This window comes from Tachyglossus aculeatus, chromosome 5 (genome assembly GCF_015852505.1).
Source record: "Tachyglossus aculeatus isolate mTacAcu1 chromosome 5, mTacAcu1.pri, whole genome shotgun sequence".
NCBI lineage: Eukaryota > Metazoa > Chordata > Mammalia > Monotremata > Tachyglossidae > Tachyglossus > Tachyglossus aculeatus.
In genome coordinates, this window is record NC_052070.1 from 69,532,392 (window position 1) to 69,552,072 (window position 19,681).

Below are 19,681 nucleotides of genomic sequence, written 5' to 3' on the forward strand. Positions count from 1 at the left end.
AGGCAGTGACCTCCTACTTTGAAGTAGGAGGTCAGCAAGGCAAGTTGGATGGGAATGATGACTGAATGCCTTAAAGCAAATGGTAAAGAGTTTCTTTTTTATGCAGAGAGGGATGGACAACCAGTGGAGTGCTCTGCACACAGTAAGCGCTCAATAAATACGATTGAATGGATGAATGAAGTGGATAGAGCACAGGCCTGGGAGTTAGAAGGTTGTGGATTGTAATCCTGGCTCTGCCACTTGTCTGCTGGGTGACCTTGGACAAGTGACTTCACCTCTCTGGGCCTCAATGACCTCATCTGTAAAACGGGACTTGAGACTGTGTCCAACCTGATTTGCTCGTATCCACCCCAGTGCTTCATACAGTGCCTGGCACACAGTAAGCACTTAACAAATACCACAATTATTATTAACTTCTCTATGCCTCAGTTACCTCATCTGTAGAATGGGGACTACGGGATTAAGACTGTGAGCCCTATGTGGGACAGAGGCTGTGTTCAACCTGATTATTTTGAATCTATCCCAGCTCTTGGTGCCTGGTACACAATAAGCGCTTAAAAAATACCTCCCTGCCCCGCAACTAAGGAGCATCCAGAGAGATAGGAGGAGAACCAGGAGAGGACAATGTCAGTGAAGTCAAGTTTGGATAATGTTTCCATGAGAAGGGGTTAGTCCACTGTCAGAGACAGCTAAGAGGTTGAGGATTAGGATGGAATAGAGGCTGTCGGATTTGGCAAGGTGGTTGTTATTGGTGACCTGTTTTCTTGGAGTGAATTGGGCAGAAGCTAGATTGGAAGAAGTCAAGGACAGAATTGGAAGAGAGGAGGTGGAAGCGGCGGATGTAGACAGTTCGCTCCAGGAGTTTGTGAAGGAATGGTAGGAGGGAGCTGAGTGCAAAGCACTGTTCTAAGCACTGGGGAGGTTACAAGGTGATCAGCTTGTCCCACATGGGGCTCACAGTCTTAATCCCCATTTTACAGATGAGGTAACTGAGGCACAGAGAAGTTAAGTGACTTGCCCAAAATCACCCAGCTGACAATTGGCGGAGCTGGGATTTGAACCCATGACCTCTGACTCCAAAGCCCGCGCTCTTACCATTGAGCCACGCTGTTAGGGGCCAAGGGAGGGTTTCAGTTTTTTTTCTTTTAGAATAGGTGATGCATTGTGCCTCAGGCACTTAATACATTGCTCTTTACCTAGTAAGTGCTCAGTAAATACCACTGATTTATTGACTATCCCTTTTCCACCACAGCCAATTATGGCAAGCCCCCTGGCAGCAACCTGACTTAAGTGGGGTATTTCAGCATGGGGCGAAATACCCCAAGGGGAAACCCCCTTGCACCCAAGTATGGTTACAGCTGGGACCTGATTGAGTCCCTCCCGTGCCCGCCCCCCCAAACAAGTCTCAACCTCAAGCATGGGCCTCTTCAGAAATGAACCATTAAAGAAGACTGGTGGGTGAGGAATGTGGACTCCATTTTGGTATTCATGATGGAGTGCAGGCCCTGTGGTCCAAACCAGTTCACGTTAGTAGGGAACTAAGGAATCAGAGCAGGCCTTTGGCACAACCCTAGAGGGGATTTACGGGAGACTGTTTGGATTAAGGCCTACAATACAGTGTCCAGTTGAAAAGGCAAGGAGCAGACAGATTCAAGGCGATTGGCATTATTCTACACCTTCAGGCTAAGTAACACGTTTCCTCTAGCAAGTTTCCAGGATAGAGAGGGCCCATTTGTTCCTATAATCAGATCCTCAGCTGGCTTGCTTCCCTAAACTAGATGCAACCTACAGTAGAGTCTAGCTAAAAATCACATTAATGTCCAAGAGTTGTGAAAAGAGGATCCCATTTTTCCTCCCTGGTGCGAATAAGAACATTGTGAAAATGCTAAGGTTCGCATCAACTGCTTACTTTAGTTAACTTACGATTATTGGAATTTACTTGAACGAAAAACATTTTGAAACATCTAGAGCAGAAACCATGAAAGCTTAAGAAACTCAGTGATTAAATATCTGTTGAGGAATGAGCTGAGGCATGTCTGGGGTTATTTTGGAGATTAACTGGGTTTGCAACTTGGCCTGGTGAGAGTTAGTGAGGTTCTCCTGGAAAGGAAGCCCTGCTTTGACCTAAATGTCCTTGCTGATTACCCAAAGCTCCAAAGAGCCTAGAAATAACCCAAAGCTAAGATGGCTAATTTTTCAGTAAAATAGCATTTTGTCTATGGGTTTTGGAAACCACTCGAGGGATTATTTTTCTGCTTCATAATTTATCATTTTGAAGCATGCTCAATCAATTGCAAATAAAGGATCCAACTTGGTAATTATTGCCTCATGACTTCTAAATAATTACAAATTTTGAAGGAGCCATATGAAACCACTTTCAAAATACTGAAAGTATTTTGAAACAGAGAGTAAAGTCTAACAGGTTTGGAACAGCAGGTAATGTCTCCCAAAGCAAAGGGGTTGTTACAGTAGGGTATAAAAATAATTATGGAACTTGTTAAGTGCTTATTATGTGCTAACCATTGTATTAAGCACTGGGGTAGATATAAGATAATCCCACTGGACACAGTCCCTGTCCCACATAGGGCTCACAGTCCAAGAGAAAGTAGCATATAATCCCCATTTTACAGATGAGGTAACTGAGGCATAGGGAGGTTAAGTAATTAGCCTAAGGTCACAGTTGCCACAGCAGACAACTGTGTGAACCCAGGTGCTCTGACTTCTGGGCCACTCTCTTTCCACTAGACCACAGTGCTTCTCTAGGTTATTCACTAATTGATTAAAAACTTACTCTCAGTGGAAGATATTATTAATAGCGGGTCCACACTGTCATAACTAGGCTCCTTTAATGCGGCAGATCATTTTTAGAGGAGAAGGGCAGAGGAGAGGAAAGGGGAATAACAGACTTGGATACAGGCCACCTGCGTCCTCAATGAGAACTGGTTCTCAGTCCCCAAATTTCCATTTTTTAATAATTACATTTCTCTAGAGCCAATATACCAATTCTCTTGTCTCCAAACAATTAATACATTCATTAAAGAAATGCTAAAGATTGCAAGAGCTAGCAGTTTATTTTCATTTAGATAATCCTCTCTTACTGGATTTACAGACTTAAAGGTCTAGAAGATATTTTCCAACTGACCCTGTAATGTTCCACTATCGCTCTCGGTAAAAAAAAAAAAAAATGAGAATAATAAATTCCCCACCATCCCACCATCCATCTGTCCCATGTGGTTTAAGTCACTAAGGAAACCTCTGAGAGGAACTGGAATCCTTGGAACCCTGGATCCTATAGGTAGGGTCAAGTGTCAAGTGGTCTAAGGAATATTGGTGGATTTACTCTGGCCCAGACTCAGTTTCCCCAGGATTGATTTAGCATTTTACTAAGGGATGATCCAGAGGTGCTTAAAAGCTGAGGAGTTAGGCATATTTTTCCCAGATGTCTTTCAGGGACTGTGTAGATTTGAAATCATCCATGTGTTTGAAATCACGGCTGTCCTACCTCCTGTTTCCATTAAAATACAGGGCCTTGTTTCTGTAGTCTATCAGCAAAGAACTGTAAAATAATATTTCCTTTAAATGTTAAAGAAGCATGTATTGAGTTCAATACATGTCCCTAGAGAATATCAGTAGCTGCATGCTGTTTGAGCAAGTGTGTCTCTGCCTCATTGAATTTTCTGAGTTTACCCTCTGAGGTGCTGGAGATCCTCATGATGCAATAACCAGCATCTCACAATTCAGCCAGATGACAGCATACCTCTCCGTTCCTGCCACCAAGGAGTGAGCAAAGAACCAGGTCGCATTGCCAATGTAGCAGCCAGTATGAACAAATGCCCTTCAGAAAGTGCTCTGCAAACTCACCTGAGTTTACAGCATTTCAGAAGACAGCTCTTAGGCATTTTGGATAACTGTTTCCAAACGGATTTATCTGTGTTTGGGCCTTTCCAAAGGCAAAATTTTGTGTATGTGTGTGTCCTGTCATCCTGTCTCTTCAGTGTGAACATTGAGATGCTCTTTCTTGGGTTCATCTACCCAGATCACTAGCCCACTGCATCTGCTTGACATCTTTGCTTTGACCAGTCACCTCCAGTAAGCTTTGTCGCAGAGTCTGAAGAGCATATCTGCCTGATCTCTTAGTTCAGCTGAATCGAACTAGCGACTTCGATTTCTCCTTTCTAATCCTGTTGCTCAGTAAAAAGGTTCCTCTTCTTCCCTGCCTTCCTCTTCTACCCTCGCTGCGGTCAGCTAGACCCTTAGATAAACAGATTCTGTTCTCACCTTTGATCACTTCCTCAGCTTTCCTGTTTCTGACAGGAAATGGTCCTGCCTCACTCCAGAGCTCGTTTTTCTTCTTTCGTCAGTGTCACCAGGGTGGGCCCTTCCTACCTCATGGAGGAGAAATGATTCCTAGAGTTTTCTCTGTTCTGTTTCTGTGCTGGTTACTGCTTTCACCCTGGTTGGGATCTGGAACCCAAAGCTCAGAGGCAGATCCCAAGCTCAGCCCCTCTGACCTTGCATGTGCGGCTGAAGTCACTGGACTTCCTTTCAGGAGAGCGTGGACATTCAGTTACTGCCCAGGATTGGTGGGCTTATCATCTGCTTCTTGCCCTGTGCCAAATCCTGTCAGGGACCTCTTGCTGCTCCTTTGCTGACAGGACCACCTCTTGGTTGACTAGTTGCTACAGCATCTTGCTGTGAATCCTCTCTTTGTGAAAGCCAAGCCTGTGTGCTACCAGCCCCTAAGGGGAGAAGCTTTTTCCAGGGCCTTTTTGCTGCCCACTGATTCCAGACAAGATGGCTGTTCGCCAGTCTTTACACACCTGTAGCATAGACCTCCCCTGGAGGGGCATTCTTACTGCTGAGGAGGCACAATCGCCAGCATGCCGCTCTGATGGCTGTTTCCTTCTTGCTTGGAAAAAGCCATATCTGTCTTCAGGCATCCAAGCCTGTGAGCAAAAGCTTTTCTTTCTCCCTTGGCCTCAACCTCTCACTTCCCCGAGTCTCCATAACTGTTTGATGTCAGTTCCCTCATACCATGGAGCTGGAGTTCAGCAGCCCCTGATAAACTGGGCTCCAATGGGCTCTGTCAGAGAAGCAACACTGACTAGCCACCATCCTGAGGCTCCTTCTTCAGACTCTGAGGGATCATCGAAAGGGTGACTCTTCTTTTCATTCTCTCGTTTGGTCTCGTGACCTGGCTTACTGACGAAGACTGGTCCTGAGTTGGGCTTGGAGAGCCCCCTGCCCAGGGCCTGCCCCTGCAGGGACCAGTTTCTGAGCGAAGGATGATGAGCTTCTGCTCCTGTGGCCACTGAGCTGAGGGCCAAGAGAGTCATTCGGGAGCTCACTAAATACTTTATTTTGATGTACAAACAAATCAGATATCTTTAATTTCAATCTCACTTTGCCCTATAAGTTGAAAAATATTGGTTTTGAGAAGCTGGAGGAAGAAAGAATCTAATGTCAAGCCTGACGCCAGCTTCACTGCCCAGAAAGTGTCATCCCCAGCCGGAGGTGGGGAGGAAATTCCTGCTTTCTAAGGCCCCTGATACACTGAGTTGACTCATGGTGTATTAGGATAGGTGGGGGAGAGAAGGGAGGAAGGAAAGTCCCTTTGGTCTTGGCTTCTCTGTCTCCATGGTCAATGCCCCAGAAAGCCCTCACATTCACCCAAAGGGTTAGGATTGGCTGTTGGCCAAACAGGGCTTGAAACTCAGGATGTTTGAAGTAGTCACCAAAAAGGTGGCTTTAGGAGCTTTAGGAGTTTGGGAGACTGAGGCACATGGGCACTTGGAAGGGATGGTTGTCCATTAAAGCCAGCCTGGAATTCTGAACCAAGAATGAGGGGCCAGTCCAGCAAGGAGCTGGGAAAAAAAAAAACAAAAACAGGAGGAGGAAGATTTCCTTTCCCTATTTTAGCACCCGGCCAGAGACCCAAGCATCCTCAAACACAGCGGGCCAACCCTTGTGTCCAGAGGGTAACTGAAATAATAATTCAGAGAAGCAGTGTGACTCAGTGGAAAGAGCATGGGCTTTGGAGTCAGAGGTCATGGGTTCAAATCCCGGCTTCACCAATTGTCAGTTGTGTGACTTTGGGCAAGTCACTTAACTTCTCTGTGCCTCAGTTACCTCATCTGTAGTATGGAGATTAAGACTATGAGCCCCCCATGGGACAACCTGATCACCTTGTAACCTCCCCAACGCTTAGAACAGTGCTTTGCACATAATAAGCACTTAATAATGCCATCATCATTGTTATTTGTTGAGCGCTTACTACAAAGAGAGGAGAATCTGGTCAGAAAAAGCCGCTCTTCTGCCTTAGTTGTATGGGTGAGGGGAGGGTGGTCTCTCAGGCAGGTGGGCCCCTTCTGTCCCTACAGCAGCAGATCCCACTTTGAGACCCCAATTCCCCTGGGCCCCGAGACCCCAACACATCAGCTGTGCGGTGGGGATTGGGTGAAGCCAGGGGGCTGAGACTTGCAGGAGTCAGCCGGCTCAGCTCACTCAGTTCTGAAGCCCCAACAATCCGTGTGCGGAGCACTGTACTAAGCACTTGGGAAAGTCCAGTACAATATAGTTGGTAGGCATGATTCCTGCCCACAGGGAGTTTACGGTCTATAGGGGGAGGCAGACATTAAAATAGATTACCACTAGGAGAAATAGGAGAATATAAGAATATATACATAAAGGCCCTGGGCCTGGAGTGAGTATAAAAGTGCTTAAGGGGTACACAGCTGAGTGCATAGTCAATGGTGAGGGGCGGGTGGGCGTGTGAAATGAGGTCTTAGTCAAGGAAGGCCTCCTGGAGGAGATGCAATCTGAGGAGGACTTTGAAGATGGAGAGAGAGGTGGCCCAATGGACATGACAGGAAAGGGAGTTCCAGGCCCAAGGGAGGATGTGGGCAAGGGGTCAGTGGCAGGATAGATGAGAATGAGGTACAGAGAGTAGGTTGGCATCAGAGGAATGGAGGATGCAGTCTGGTTGTAGTATCGGAGGCCACAAGGATCAGCCTCAGGAGCCAAGAGCAGATTTGTTCTGTTGTCTGTCTCCCCATTCTAGACTGTGAGCCCACTGTTGGATAGGGACCGTCTCTATAGGTTTCCAATTTGTACTTTCCAAGCGCTTAGTACAGTGCTCTGCACACAGTAAGCGCTCAATAAATATGATTGAATAAATGAATCATTGCCGAGCAGGGGGCAGGGCTGGCCTTCCAATGCCAATGAACTTTTTTTGAAAAGTTCAGAGATTATCTCTTTCAGTTGTCTAGTGAAGAACCTGAGCTTGAGAGAGGGGCGAAGGCATGCCCAAAGTGGTTAAGGGATGAGAACTCAGAAGACGATTACTTGGCTCGTTCTTATCCTTTAGAAGGACCTCTCAGCCGATCGAACAGAATATATATCTGGCTTCTCTTTGGACAGGTTATAGAGCTCTTGTGACTGGGACAGGCTTGGGAAGCACAGTCCTGGTACAGAACTCGGTCCAGCGGCGGTGAAAGTTACCCCCTTCCCATAAGATGGAAGGAGGAAATCTGGCCCTTAAGTGATGAGAGAAAATCCTGGCAGAAGGGCCCAGAAGGTCCTCAGGGATGGAGAGGATGCTCCAAAGAGAAGGATGAGGTCTACCTGACTCATGGAGAGTTTCTCCTTATAGTATGCTGTCAATGGCTCTGCAGCTGTTCTTCCCTGCTTGCCATATGAGGGGCTAGCTCAGCCCCCTTAATTTCACTGGACAATGGCTTGGTCTGGTGGTTACTGAGGGGGATGTCTTGATCTGGTCCAGGAACTCCTCCTCTGGCCTCCAAGAGGCCACAAAACAGTCGGCACTATTGAGAGAGATACTTTATCCTGGAAGATATCCTGGGGCTTGCATCACACACATCACTTCCATTGTTTTGTCTTGGGCATGGAAGACCAAAAGGGTAAGGGGGTTGGAGACCAGAAGAAACTGGAAAACAAACTGTTCCTTCTGGACCTCAGCTCAAGAAGCCTTGGCATACCATTAAGACACTTTTATCCCTCTGTGGTGGCCATTTCAAGAGGAAGTAACTGGCTTGAGCCCAGTGAGGTAGGATTCAGGCAGCAAGGCAAAACAGTGGATTGCCACAAGTGATCAAACCAAGGGGGCTGAGACTAACCTGAGCCTGAAAAGCCGGTGAGAAATCCTGATGAACATAAACCACATCCTTCAGGGGCCAGTGCCTCTGCTGGAGAGAGCACTTGAGGTGGCCCACAACCTCTCTGCATTCTCCATGCACCCAGGGAAAAGTGATCCTGGAGGTCTGACCCTACCATGTCACCTTGGAAGTCCAGGCTCATGGACTTTGATGTATGTTTGACAAATAGAAAAGCAACCTCTACTAGCCAAAAGAACAGATTAAAATATCAAGGGTGGGGTGGGGGGCAGTTGCGTGTGTATGTAGATACTGTGCCTCTTGTGTGTTGTGAGCCCCTAACATACTGAGAGTTTTCAAATATGAAACCCCAGGCATGATTCTGGAAGTCTTCTGGGAACACTTAAGCTGATGGTGACAATAGAGGTCTGGAAGCAGCCCATGGGTGGCTGAGCCCCCAGTTAAACCTGGTGGGAGAATCATGGCTAATGGGCTAGGAAAGGTAGGTTCATGAATAAGCCCAGGAGTGGAAAGAGGTCTATGGCTTCTTAAGGTTACTTCTGGATCAGCCCTTAGGATCAGGAAAATGCCAGAGAGGACTCGCTCCTCTCACCCTGAGGAGTTTTCCAGATTGTTCATGGCCTGGGTTCCCTGATTATTACTCCTTTAGTTGGGGAAGGTCTGATGCAGAAAAGAGTCAGGATGGGTAGAGATGGTATGGGAATCCTGGAATTCCTGAGGTAAGAATGGCCTATGTAATCACTAAGTAGTCACAGGTACCAAATCCCCTACTAATCCTAAAACCTCTAACCCGATCCTTTCTTGGCTCAGTGTTAACAGAAACAAATATTACTTTTTTCCTCCCAAGGCTTACCCAAGATGGCAATGGAATTGTCTCCACCCCCCTCAAACCATTTGAACCCCTTACCTTGGTGGAAAGAGACATACACAAATCTCTCTTTAAGCTCTTGGACTTGCCGGTAGTTGTTAACCATTTCTAAGGGAGAAGGGTCATCCATGAGCGTGCAGTAGAAAGCTGTCTCCAGGGCCAGCAGCTGTGGGGAGCGAGCAGACACAAGAGTTCAGCTGCCACTACTGGCAGAGAGAGGGCCCGGATTTGGATCTGCTCACTTAGCCCCGTGTGATGAGGAGGGTGCTCAGCTTTTGGCCTGCCTCCCTCACTCCCTGGGCTTCTGGGAGGATCTTAGCAAACCCTACACAACTGGGACCTGGTTTCCTATGTTTTCCCCTTCTCAGCCCTTCCCCACAGCTATTTCCAGGCCAGTCAATCTGCAAAGAAGTACTAGATGCTGGACTCTTTAGTGCCAGTGTGGTTAAACTCTATGTTAGGGTTGACGTTGGAATGCGTTCCGGGAGATCTGGGGGTGGTCAAAAGGGAATATTGACTTTTTCTGTGGGTAAACTCTGCCCATAGTCACACAGTAAAATGGTAGAAGGACCAGGATTGGATTTCAGGACCAGAGATTGGAGGTTCCCAACTAGAAGCTTCATGAGGACCCCCAAGCAGAACAAGCAATCACTAGAAGGGACCACGAGCTCATTTGTTATGATCTGGCACTAATTTTCATACCCCTGTATTGATAGGGAATGGTTTCAGCAGTTTTAGAGTTAATGCACTACCTAGGACATACAGGCATTTGCTGTGGGAATTTATTGGCATTCTCCCTCCCTTCCATCCAATCTTTTAAAAAAATTATTATTATAATAATTTGTTAAGTGCTTATTATGTGCCAGGCACTGTATTAAATGATGGGGGTGGATAGAAGCAAATCGAGTTAGACTCAGTCCCTATCCTGCATGGGGCTCACAGTCTTAATCCCCATTTTACAGATGAGAGAATTTAGGCATAGAAATGTGAAGCAATTTGCCCAAGGCCACACAGCAGACAAGTGGTGAAGGCAGGATTAGAACCCATGACCTTCTGACTCCCAGGCCATAAGACCATAGTGGGCAGGGAACATGTTTCCCAAATTTATTATTTTTAGTAGTAATATTGTATTTGTTAAGCACTTAATATGACCTGGGGCAGGGGAAGCTCAGGACTCCCAGGGACTGCAACCCAGCTGGGAACTTGCCTGGTCCTGGGAAATCTTGATGGTTTCTCGGAAGACGGTCCAGAGAACGCTGGGATAACAGGGAGGGGTGGTCAGGGAGCCATTGTAGCGGTAATACTCATCCAGCTGGTCAGGGAGGAGTTCTTGGAGATCAAAACCCTGGATGGTGACTTTCTGGTCTGAAGGAGACACAACTCACATTTCACGCTGCTCCAGGCAGGCGCAGCAGGAACGCTATGGATCAGAGTTTTCAGGGAAACAAGGGGCCGAGGCTCCCGGGTTACAACAAAGCCGGGAAGTCTGACAGTGAGAGAGGTGACGTAGTCTAACAGTGCATGACAATGACTCAAGAGACCTGTGTTCTAATCCCAACTCTGCCGCTGGCCTCTTGTTTGATCTTGGATACATAACAACCTCTCTAGACTTCAGTTTCCTCCTCTGTAAAATACAGAAAAGATACCTATTCTTTGTAGCTCTTAGACCTCCCTCCTCTCAAGTGCTACTCCATTCACCTGTGCTTCAGACCCCATTCCCTCTCATTTTATGTAGTCTCTGGCCCCTTCCCTCCTCCCCTCCTTAACTTCCATCTTCAACCGCTCACTCTCCACTGGTTCCTTCCCCTCTGCCTTCAAACATGCCCACATCTCCCCATCCTAAAAAAACCCCTCTCTTGACCCCACCTCCTCTTGTAGTTATTGCCCTATCTCCCCCCTACCATTCCTTTCCAAACTCCTAAAACGAGTCGTCTACACCCGCTGCCTCAAATTCCTCAACACCAACTCTCTCCTTGACCCCCTCCAATCTGGCTTCCAACCCCTACACTCCACCGAAACTGCCCTCTCAAAGGTCACCAATGACCTCCTTCTTGCCAAATCCAACAGCTCCTACTCTATCCTAATCGTCCTCGACCTCTGAGATGCCTTTGACACTGTGGACCACCCCCTTCTCCTCAACACGCCATCCAACCTTGGCTTCACTGACTCCATCCTCTCCTGGTTCTCCTTTTATCACTCCGGCCATTCATTCTCAGTCTCCTTTGTGGGCTCCTCCTCCCACTCCTATCCCCTTACTGTAGGGGTTCCTCAAGGGTCAGTTCTTGGTCCCCTTCTGTTCTCTATCTATACTCACTCCCTTGGTGAACTCATTCGCTCCCACGGCTTCAACTATCATCTCTATGCTGATGACACCCAAATCTATATCTCTGCCCCTGCTCTCTCTCCCTCCCTTCAGGCTCATGTCTCCTCCTGCCTTTAGGACATCTCCACCTGGATGTTTGCCTGCCATCTAAAATTCAATATGTCCAAGATTGAACTCCTTATCTTCCCTCCCAAAACCTGCCCTCTCCCTGACTTTCCCATCACTGTAGATGGCACTACCATCCTTCCCGTCTCACAAGCCTGCAACTTTGGCGTCATCCTCGACTCCACTCTCTCGTTCACCCCACACATCCAATCCGTCACCAAAACCTGACGGTCTCACCTCCACAACATCACCAAGATCCGCCCTTTCCTCTCCATCCAAACCGCTGCCTTGCTGGTTCAATATCTCATCCTATCCTCACTGGATTACTGCATCAGCCTCCTCTCTGATCTCCCATCCTCCTGTCTCTCCCCACTTCAGTCTATACTTCACTCTGCTGCCCGGATCATCCTTGTGCAGAAATGCTCTGGGCATGTTATTCCTCTCCTCAAAAATCTCCAGTGTCTGCCTGTCAACCTACACACCAAGCAAAAACTCCTCACTCTCAGCTTCAAGGCTGTCCATCACCTCGCCCCCTCCTACCTCACCTCCCTTCTCTCCTTCTACAGCCCAGCCCGCACCCTCCACTCCTCTGCCGCTAACCTCCTCACTGTACCTCGTTCTCGCCTGTCCCGCCGTCGACCCCCGGCCCACGTCCTTCCCCTGGCCTGGAATGCCCTCCCTCCACACATCCGCCAAGCTAGCTCTCTTTCTCCCTTCAAAGCCCTACTGAGAGCTCACCTCCTCCAGGAGGCCTTCCCAGACTGAGCCCCTTTTTCCTCTCCTCCTCCTCATCCCCCCAGCCCTACCTCCTTCCCCTTCCCACAGCACTTGTATATATATTTCTACAGATTTATTACTCTATTCATTTCACTTGTACATATTTACTATTCTATTTATTTTGTTAATGATGCATATATAGCTTTAATTCTATTTGTTCTGATGACTTTGACACCTGTCTACATGTTTTGTTTTGTTGTCTGTCTCCCCCTTCTAGACTGTGAGCCTGTTGTTGGGTAGGGACTGTCTCTTTATGTTGCCAACTTGTACTTCCCAAGCGCTTAGTACAGTGCTCTGCACACAGTAAGCACTCAATAAATACGATTGAATGAATGAATTGTGAGCCCCATGAGGGATATAGGGGCTGTGTCTGATCTGACCCACCTAATAGGTGCTTAATAAAGACTCTAGCTAACATGGTCCTGGGGGAATGGTAGCGGCTGCAGCCTCAGATTCCGCAGAGATCTCCCTGGAGAGTGATGACGGACAGGGATTGAATGGGTTTTCCTTCTCAGCATGCAGCTGCCCTTCTAGGATGCAGTTTATCCCCTTCAAGATATACCTGTGCCATTCCTCCGGACTAGCTTTAATGGAGAGTATTTAGTATATACACTTCTTTATGCATGTGTCCCTGAGTGGCTGTGTGTATATAATCTTCTGATGCAGTCCGGTTAAAACCTGGATGAAATGTCAGTGGAAGGAAATGATCCCAAGGAATATGGGATAATAACATTTACTATCAGCTGTAAAAAGCCACACAGCAGGATATGCATATATATTGATTTAGAAATGCACTGGGCACAGCCCATGACCACCTCCCTCTCCCGCAACCCCTTTTTCTCTCTCTCCTTTCCTCCTCCCCCTCTCTCCGATCCTAATGCTCTAAACCCTTACCTACTAAAACACCCCACTGGTTACCACTGAATTTCCCTTGTCAGCTAAAAATACCCTTTGATTTGGTTTCCAAACACCCCTGCCCTATGAGAAAGGAAAATCCACAGCACATTGCACACAGCTGCTGGAACTGTGGGCCAAACTTTGGCCATTTTTCTAAGTGTCAGTCAATCACTGGCATTTATTCAATGCTTACTGTGTGCAGTGCACTGTACTAAGAACTTGGGAAAGTACAGCACAATAGAGTAGGGAAAGGGATTAAAATATGTTTCAGATGGGGAGGGAATTCTGACATATCCTCCAGAAAAATGAAAGTGCGAGGTAGCCCTTGGGTTACTCACCTTTGTATTTAATGTTCTGAAATTGACTGAAGATCTTATCGTATGATGGATTGAAAGGGCCCACCTGCAACACAAACCAGACCACTGAACCATTTGGGCTGAAGGAAAAAGAAGAGAATTACGGTCCGAAACTCTCAAGAGATGAACAGGTCCTTACTGCCCTGCTTTTCCCAGCTCAGATGGTCAGAGTCCCATTCCACGGAAGGTGGCATTGGCAGAACTATCAGTCAATGGTATTTAATAATAATTGTGGTATTTGTTAAGCGTTTACTATGTGCTAAGCGCTGGGGTGGATACAAGCAAATCGTGTTAGACACAGTCCCTTTCTCACATGGGGCTCACAGTCTTAATCCCCATTTTACAGATGAGGTAACTGAGGCACAGAGAAGTTAAGTGACTTGCCCAAGGTCACACAGCAGCTACCTGGCAGAACAGGGTTTAGAACCCAGGTCCTTCTGACTCCAGGCCCTTGCTCTATCCACTAGGCCATTCGGCTTCTCCATGTTTCTTTATCACCATCGAGTGCAGGACACTCTACTGAGCACTTGGGAGAGAGCAATAGAGGTAAAAGACACGATGCCTACCCTCAAGAAGTTTACTGTTTAACAAGGGAGATAGACTGAGACAAAAATATTTACAGCTAGGATGAAAGAGAGATCCAACTTGTTATAACAAGAGAATAGAAAGATGGATAAGGGAATAAAAAATTGCTTAAATAGAATGTGTAAATCAGTATATAAGAAAGTGCTGTGGATGGCTGTAAGGGCATAGGTGCTGAGGAGATAGATTGGGAGGATACGATCTGAAGAGCAGAAAGTGAATCAGGGAAGGCCTCTTGGAGGAGGAGGAATTCCCAGTTCATTCATTCAATCGTATTTATTGAGCACTTACGGTATGCGCAGAGCACTGTACTAAGCGCTTGGGAAGTACAAATCGGCAACATATCGAGACGGTCCCTACCCAACAATCGGGCTCAATCAATCAATCGTATTTATTGAGCGCTTACTGTGTGCAGAGCATTGTACTAAGCGCTTTGTCTAGAAGGGGGAGACTTTGTCACAGTCTGGAAGGGGGAGACAGCTGCTTCAGGACTGGCAGAAGAGCCTGCCGTCCTGTCACTGGAAACATTAGCCCTGTGCTTTCTATTGCACCTGCTTCCTCCAGCGTCACAGTCCGGGTTTTCTCATCTCACCTATGGGGCCCTGGCTCACCCTCTCAGCAGTCTCATCTAGGCATTTGAAGCTAATGGGAGGGAACATCTAACCATTCCCCCTCTCCATCCCCCCCCATCTTACCTCCTTCCCTTCCCCACAGCACCTGTATATATGTATATAAGTTTGTACACATTTGTTACTCTATTTATTTATTTATTTTACTTGTACCTATCTATTCTATTTATTTTATTTTGTTAGTATGTTTGGTTTTGTTCTCTGTCTCCCCCTTTTAGACTGTGAGCCCACTGTTGGGTAGGGACTGTCTCTATATGTTGCCAACTTGTACTTCCCAAGCGCTTAGTACAGTGCTCTGCACACAGTAAGCGCTCAATAAATATGGTTGATGATGATGATGAACCAGAATGTGACAAAACCCTGCCGCCTCTGCAGGCAGCTCAGTTGTTCACGGTGAACCTACCATATAGGGACAGAGAAAGTCCTACCTAAATTTCTTCCAGTGTACAGAAAAATCAATCATATTCGCTGAGTGCTTACCATGTGCAGAGCCCTGTACTAAACACCTGGGAGAGTACAATACAATATAGTTGGTTGAGAAGCACCGTGGCCTAGTGGAAAGAGCACAGGCCTGCGAGTCAGAAAGACCTGGGTTTTAGTCCCTGCTCTGTCACTTGTCTGCTGTGTGACCTTGGGCAAGTCACAATTTCTCTGTGCCTCAGTTACCTCATCTGTAAAACGGGGCTTAAGACTGGGAGCCCCATAAGGGACAGGGACTGTGTCCAACCTGGTTATCTTGTACCAGCCTCAGACCTTAGTACAGTATCTGCAACATACTAATCATTTTAGCACAGTGCTCTGCACACAGTAAGTGCTCAATAAATACGATTGATTGATTTTACAAATACCATCTAAAAAAAAAAAACCAACCACAACAAAAAACGGTGGTAGGTACTTTCCTTGCCCTCACTGAGTTTACATTCTAGAGGAAAGACATGGGTCCCTCCCACACACAGCCTATCCCACCTGCAAGGCCAGGTGCAGAATCCCTGTTGCACTTGTCCATTTGTAACCTCAAAGATCTGAATGCCCCCAAGATGGGGCTTTAAAGGGGGGAGCAGAGGAGGGTGGGACTAAGCATTGCTTAGAGAAGCAGCGTAGCTTAGCGGCAAGAGCCCGGGTTTGGGAGTCAGAGGTTGTGGGTTCTAATCCCGGCTCCGTCACTTGTCAGCTGTGTGACTTTGGGCAAATCACTTAACTTCTCTGGGTCTCAGTTATCTGAAAAATGGGGATTAAGATTTTGAGCCCATGTGGGACAACCTGATGACCTTGTATCTACCCCAGCACTTAGAGCAGTGCTTGGCACATAGTAAGCGCTTAACAAATACCATTATTATTATTATTATTATTATTGCATCTTACCTCAATAAGAAAAGCCAAAACAGCCAGTCCGTCTGGTTTGTCGGATGCCGTCGCTGCATCCGGGTAACGGTCTGAATTGTAATATACAATGTGCAGCTACGGTGAGGAAGAGACAGCCAATTAACAATAATATTGGCATATTATTAGCATCCAGTGGATTCCCCAAACTAGCTGGAACCTGGCTCTTCCAACTAATCAGTCAATCAGTAGGATCTATTAAGAGCTGACTCTACGCAGAGCACTGTCCTAAGCATCTGGGACAGTGCAAATAGAGTTGTTAGACATGATCCCTGCCCTGCAGGATTTTGCAATCTAGCAGGGAAAGCAGACACTAAATTAAATTACAGATTGGAGGGAATGGTAAAGTATAAAAAATAATGCATAACTGTTGTGAGGACTCAAGGGCTTAGGTGTGGCTTAACTGCCACCCCTAATCACTCCCTCTAACAACTGCTATGCTCCTACCACCCCCCGGCCATGTGCTCTAGGGCGACTGACACCCTCACTTACCAGCTCAAATCGGTCCTACCTTAGTCCACACGTTCACTGGGCTTAGAGTTGATCCTCTTTAGCCTGGGTTGATTTCTCTTGCCTAACTGAGCAAACCTCTAGCATGGCGTAATGGCTAGAGTACAGTCCTGAGAGTCAGAGGCTGTGGGTTCAAATCCTGGCTCTGCCACTTGTATGCTGTATGACCTTGGGCAAGTCACTTTAGTTCTCTGTGCCTCAGTTACCTCATCTGCAAATTGGGGATTGAGACTGAAAGCCCCACGTGGAAAAGGGACTGTGTCCAATCCGATTTGCTTATAATAATAATAATTTATATTATATAATTTATATATAATAATTTATATTATGTATAACATGTATTATATTATAATTATAATTTATTAAGTGCTTACTATGTGCAAAGCACTGTTCTAAGTGCTGGGGAGGTTACAAGGTGATCAGGTTGTCCCATGTGGGGCTCACAGTCTTAACCCACATTTTGCAGATGAGGTAACTGAGGCACAGAGAAGTGAAGTGACTTGCCCACGGTCACACAGCTGACAATTGGCGGAGCCGGGATTTGAACCCATGAACTCTGACTCCAAAGCCCGTGCTCTTTCCAGCGAGCCACGCTGCTTCTCCACTCCAGAGCTTAGTACAGTGCCTGGCACACAGTAAGCGCTTAACAAATACCACAGTTATTGTCTAGACTCTTTCCAATTGGTGGGGTTTGGATCAGAGGTGTTGCCTCAGATGGCTCAATTCCAGGGAAATTTCAAGATCATTTCAAATCAGCTATCTTTGGGTAATTAGGCATTCTTTTGAAAAGCCTCCTTAATTTTCAGCCCATCCTTCTCCAACCCAATAAATTTTTTATCATCTTGGCATCTCTAGCTATGCCTGTCGCTCTTCCCCTAATGCCTGGAACCAAGGGGTAGGGCTTCACAAAAGGAAACAACTAGAAACACCTGAGGATGCAACACCCTCCCTGCGCCTCCCCCTAACCCCCATGCCTCACTTGCACCTACTTGTCTCCAGATGCCCTGGCCAGGGGAATCTCCATATGGCAATTAGCCTGAAGTTAATTGCAGTGTATGAGGAGGCTCAGAGAGGGGCATGGACCGAAACATATGGACCTCCGATAGACCCATCATATTGAGTCAGGAATTAGATTTCTTCCCCACCTCACTTTCTCCTAGACCTATGGTTTGCCTGAGACGTGAAACAGTTTAGCGGTTATGGACTGAGGAATATTAGCATGGAATTATTTAGAGTGCAGTCCATTAGGTGATCGGTACTGTTTATCTCCTTATAAACAACGTGAATGACTCCTGTTCATAAATAGGGGCGGGAGTGAAATACCATGACAAGCGAAAAATTGGCCAACGTCAGTAGAGAACAGCCATTTTGGACTAATGGGTTGGGGTTAAACAGAAGGGCAAGTCATGCTAACAAAATTCTTGGCAGTTCTCAAATATAAACAAAACGCACGCCTCTGCCAAGCTGTGAAAGTTTGCTTTTTCTCTTGCAAGGAGGACTGGTTCTTCCGCGGTTTCTGAGACCATATTGTCACCACTCGGCTGTTAGAAACGCAAGTGGGAATAGTTGCCCACCAAGGTCAATCAATCACTGGTGCTTTCTGTGCCCCTTCTGAGAGCAGAGGGAGAGAACGGAAGCACGTTCCCTGCCCTCAAAGAACTTGCAATCTAATGGGTCCTCAATGACGGGCACCGCTGGTACATTGTTAAGCACATCTGACACACTCTCCGGGGTCAAGGAACAGAGGCGACCAAAGCACACGGGTGGAGGTGTTTCAATTAATAGAAGTAGTATTTACCAGCACTTAGAACAGTGCTTTGCACATAGTAAGTGCTTAACAAATACCATCATCATCATTATTATTACTAAGCACAGAAGAGCACTGTACTAATCACCGAGAGAAAATACACAGGTAGGAGTTTGACGAAATTCTGATAAAATTCACTGGATGCTTGGTCGTGGGCTAAGGTTCTTCATAGGCTGGGCTTGGCCTGCCCACCCCACAAGGACCTAGGTGTGAGGGGCTGGAAGAGGCCAACATGAGTCCTTTTAGACTGCACCCCCCCTTTTAGACTGTGAGCCCACTGTTGGGTAGGGACTGTCTCTATATGTTGCCAACTTGTACTTTCCAAGCGCTTAGTACAGTGCTCTGCACACAGTAAGCGCTCAATAAATACGATTGATTGATTGGGTCAAATCCGGTTGGGTTCAGTGCACTCAGACAGCTCCCTGGATCTCTGATTTCCCAGTGCTCCTTTCTCTCCTCAGACACGGGAGGGAAGCCTAATAATAATGATGACATTTATTAAGTGCTTACTTTGTGCAAAGCACTGTTCTAAGCGCTGGGGAGGTTACAAGGTGATCAGGTTGTCCCACGGGGGGCTCACAGTCTTAATCTCCATTTTACAGATGAGGTAACTGAGGCCCAGAGAAGTTAAGTGACTTGCCCAAAGTCAAACAGCTGACAATTGGCGGAGCTGGGATTTGAACCCATGACCTCTGACTCCAAAGCTCATGCTCTTTCCACTGAGCCACGCTGCTTCTCTAGTAGTAGGAGGCAGGAAGCTACGGCTCTGAGGGCATGGTGTGGCAGCCCTGCAGCAAAGTCCCAACATGATTAGTCAGCACAGTTAATAATGACAATAATAATAATAATTGTGGCATTTGTTAAGTGCTTACTTTGTGCCAGGCACTGTACTAAGTGCTGGGGTGAATACGAGCAAATTGGGTTGCACACAGTGCCTGTCCTATATGTAGCTCACAGTCTCAGTCACAGAGACCAGGGGGAAAGGCCCAGAGATGTCTAGAACAAGAAACCGGCTCAGCCCCTGGAGAGTACCCATCCCGGCTGGAAGTTGCCATGGACACTAGGATCCTGGTTTGGCAACCTGGGCATTTGACCTCAGTAGGAATCGGAAATATCCACAGATGGTTAAAAAGCTGGCAGAAGCCGGGAGCAGCGATTGCAGCTACCTTGGGTCCTGCCTGCAGGGGCCTCCAATTTTCAGGGAAAAATCAGATGGACGCCTGGAGAGAAGCAGCACAGTGTAGTGGATAGAACATGGGCCTGAGAGAAGGTCGTGGGTTCTAATCCAGGCTCTGCCACTTGTCTGCTATGTGAC

At 46.9% G+C, this 19,681-nt stretch overlaps 1 protein-coding gene across 1 annotated transcript in view; it reads right to left on the minus strand.

Moving 5' to 3' along the window:
- Positions 1-19,681, minus strand: part of CA12 (carbonic anhydrase 12) — an 80,768-nt gene that overhangs the window by 12,350 nt on the left and 48,737 nt on the right. Inside the window, exons 5-8 of the mRNA XM_038746462.1 lie at positions 16,032-16,127; positions 13,441-13,504; positions 10,208-10,365; positions 9,040-9,166 (exon numbers count right to left, since the gene is read on the minus strand). Of these exons, the coding sequence (XP_038602390.1) occupies positions 9,040-9,166; positions 10,208-10,365; positions 13,441-13,504; positions 16,032-16,127 (445 nt within the window). The remainder of the gene's footprint in view (positions 1-9,039; positions 9,167-10,207; positions 10,366-13,440; positions 13,505-16,031; positions 16,128-19,681) is intronic.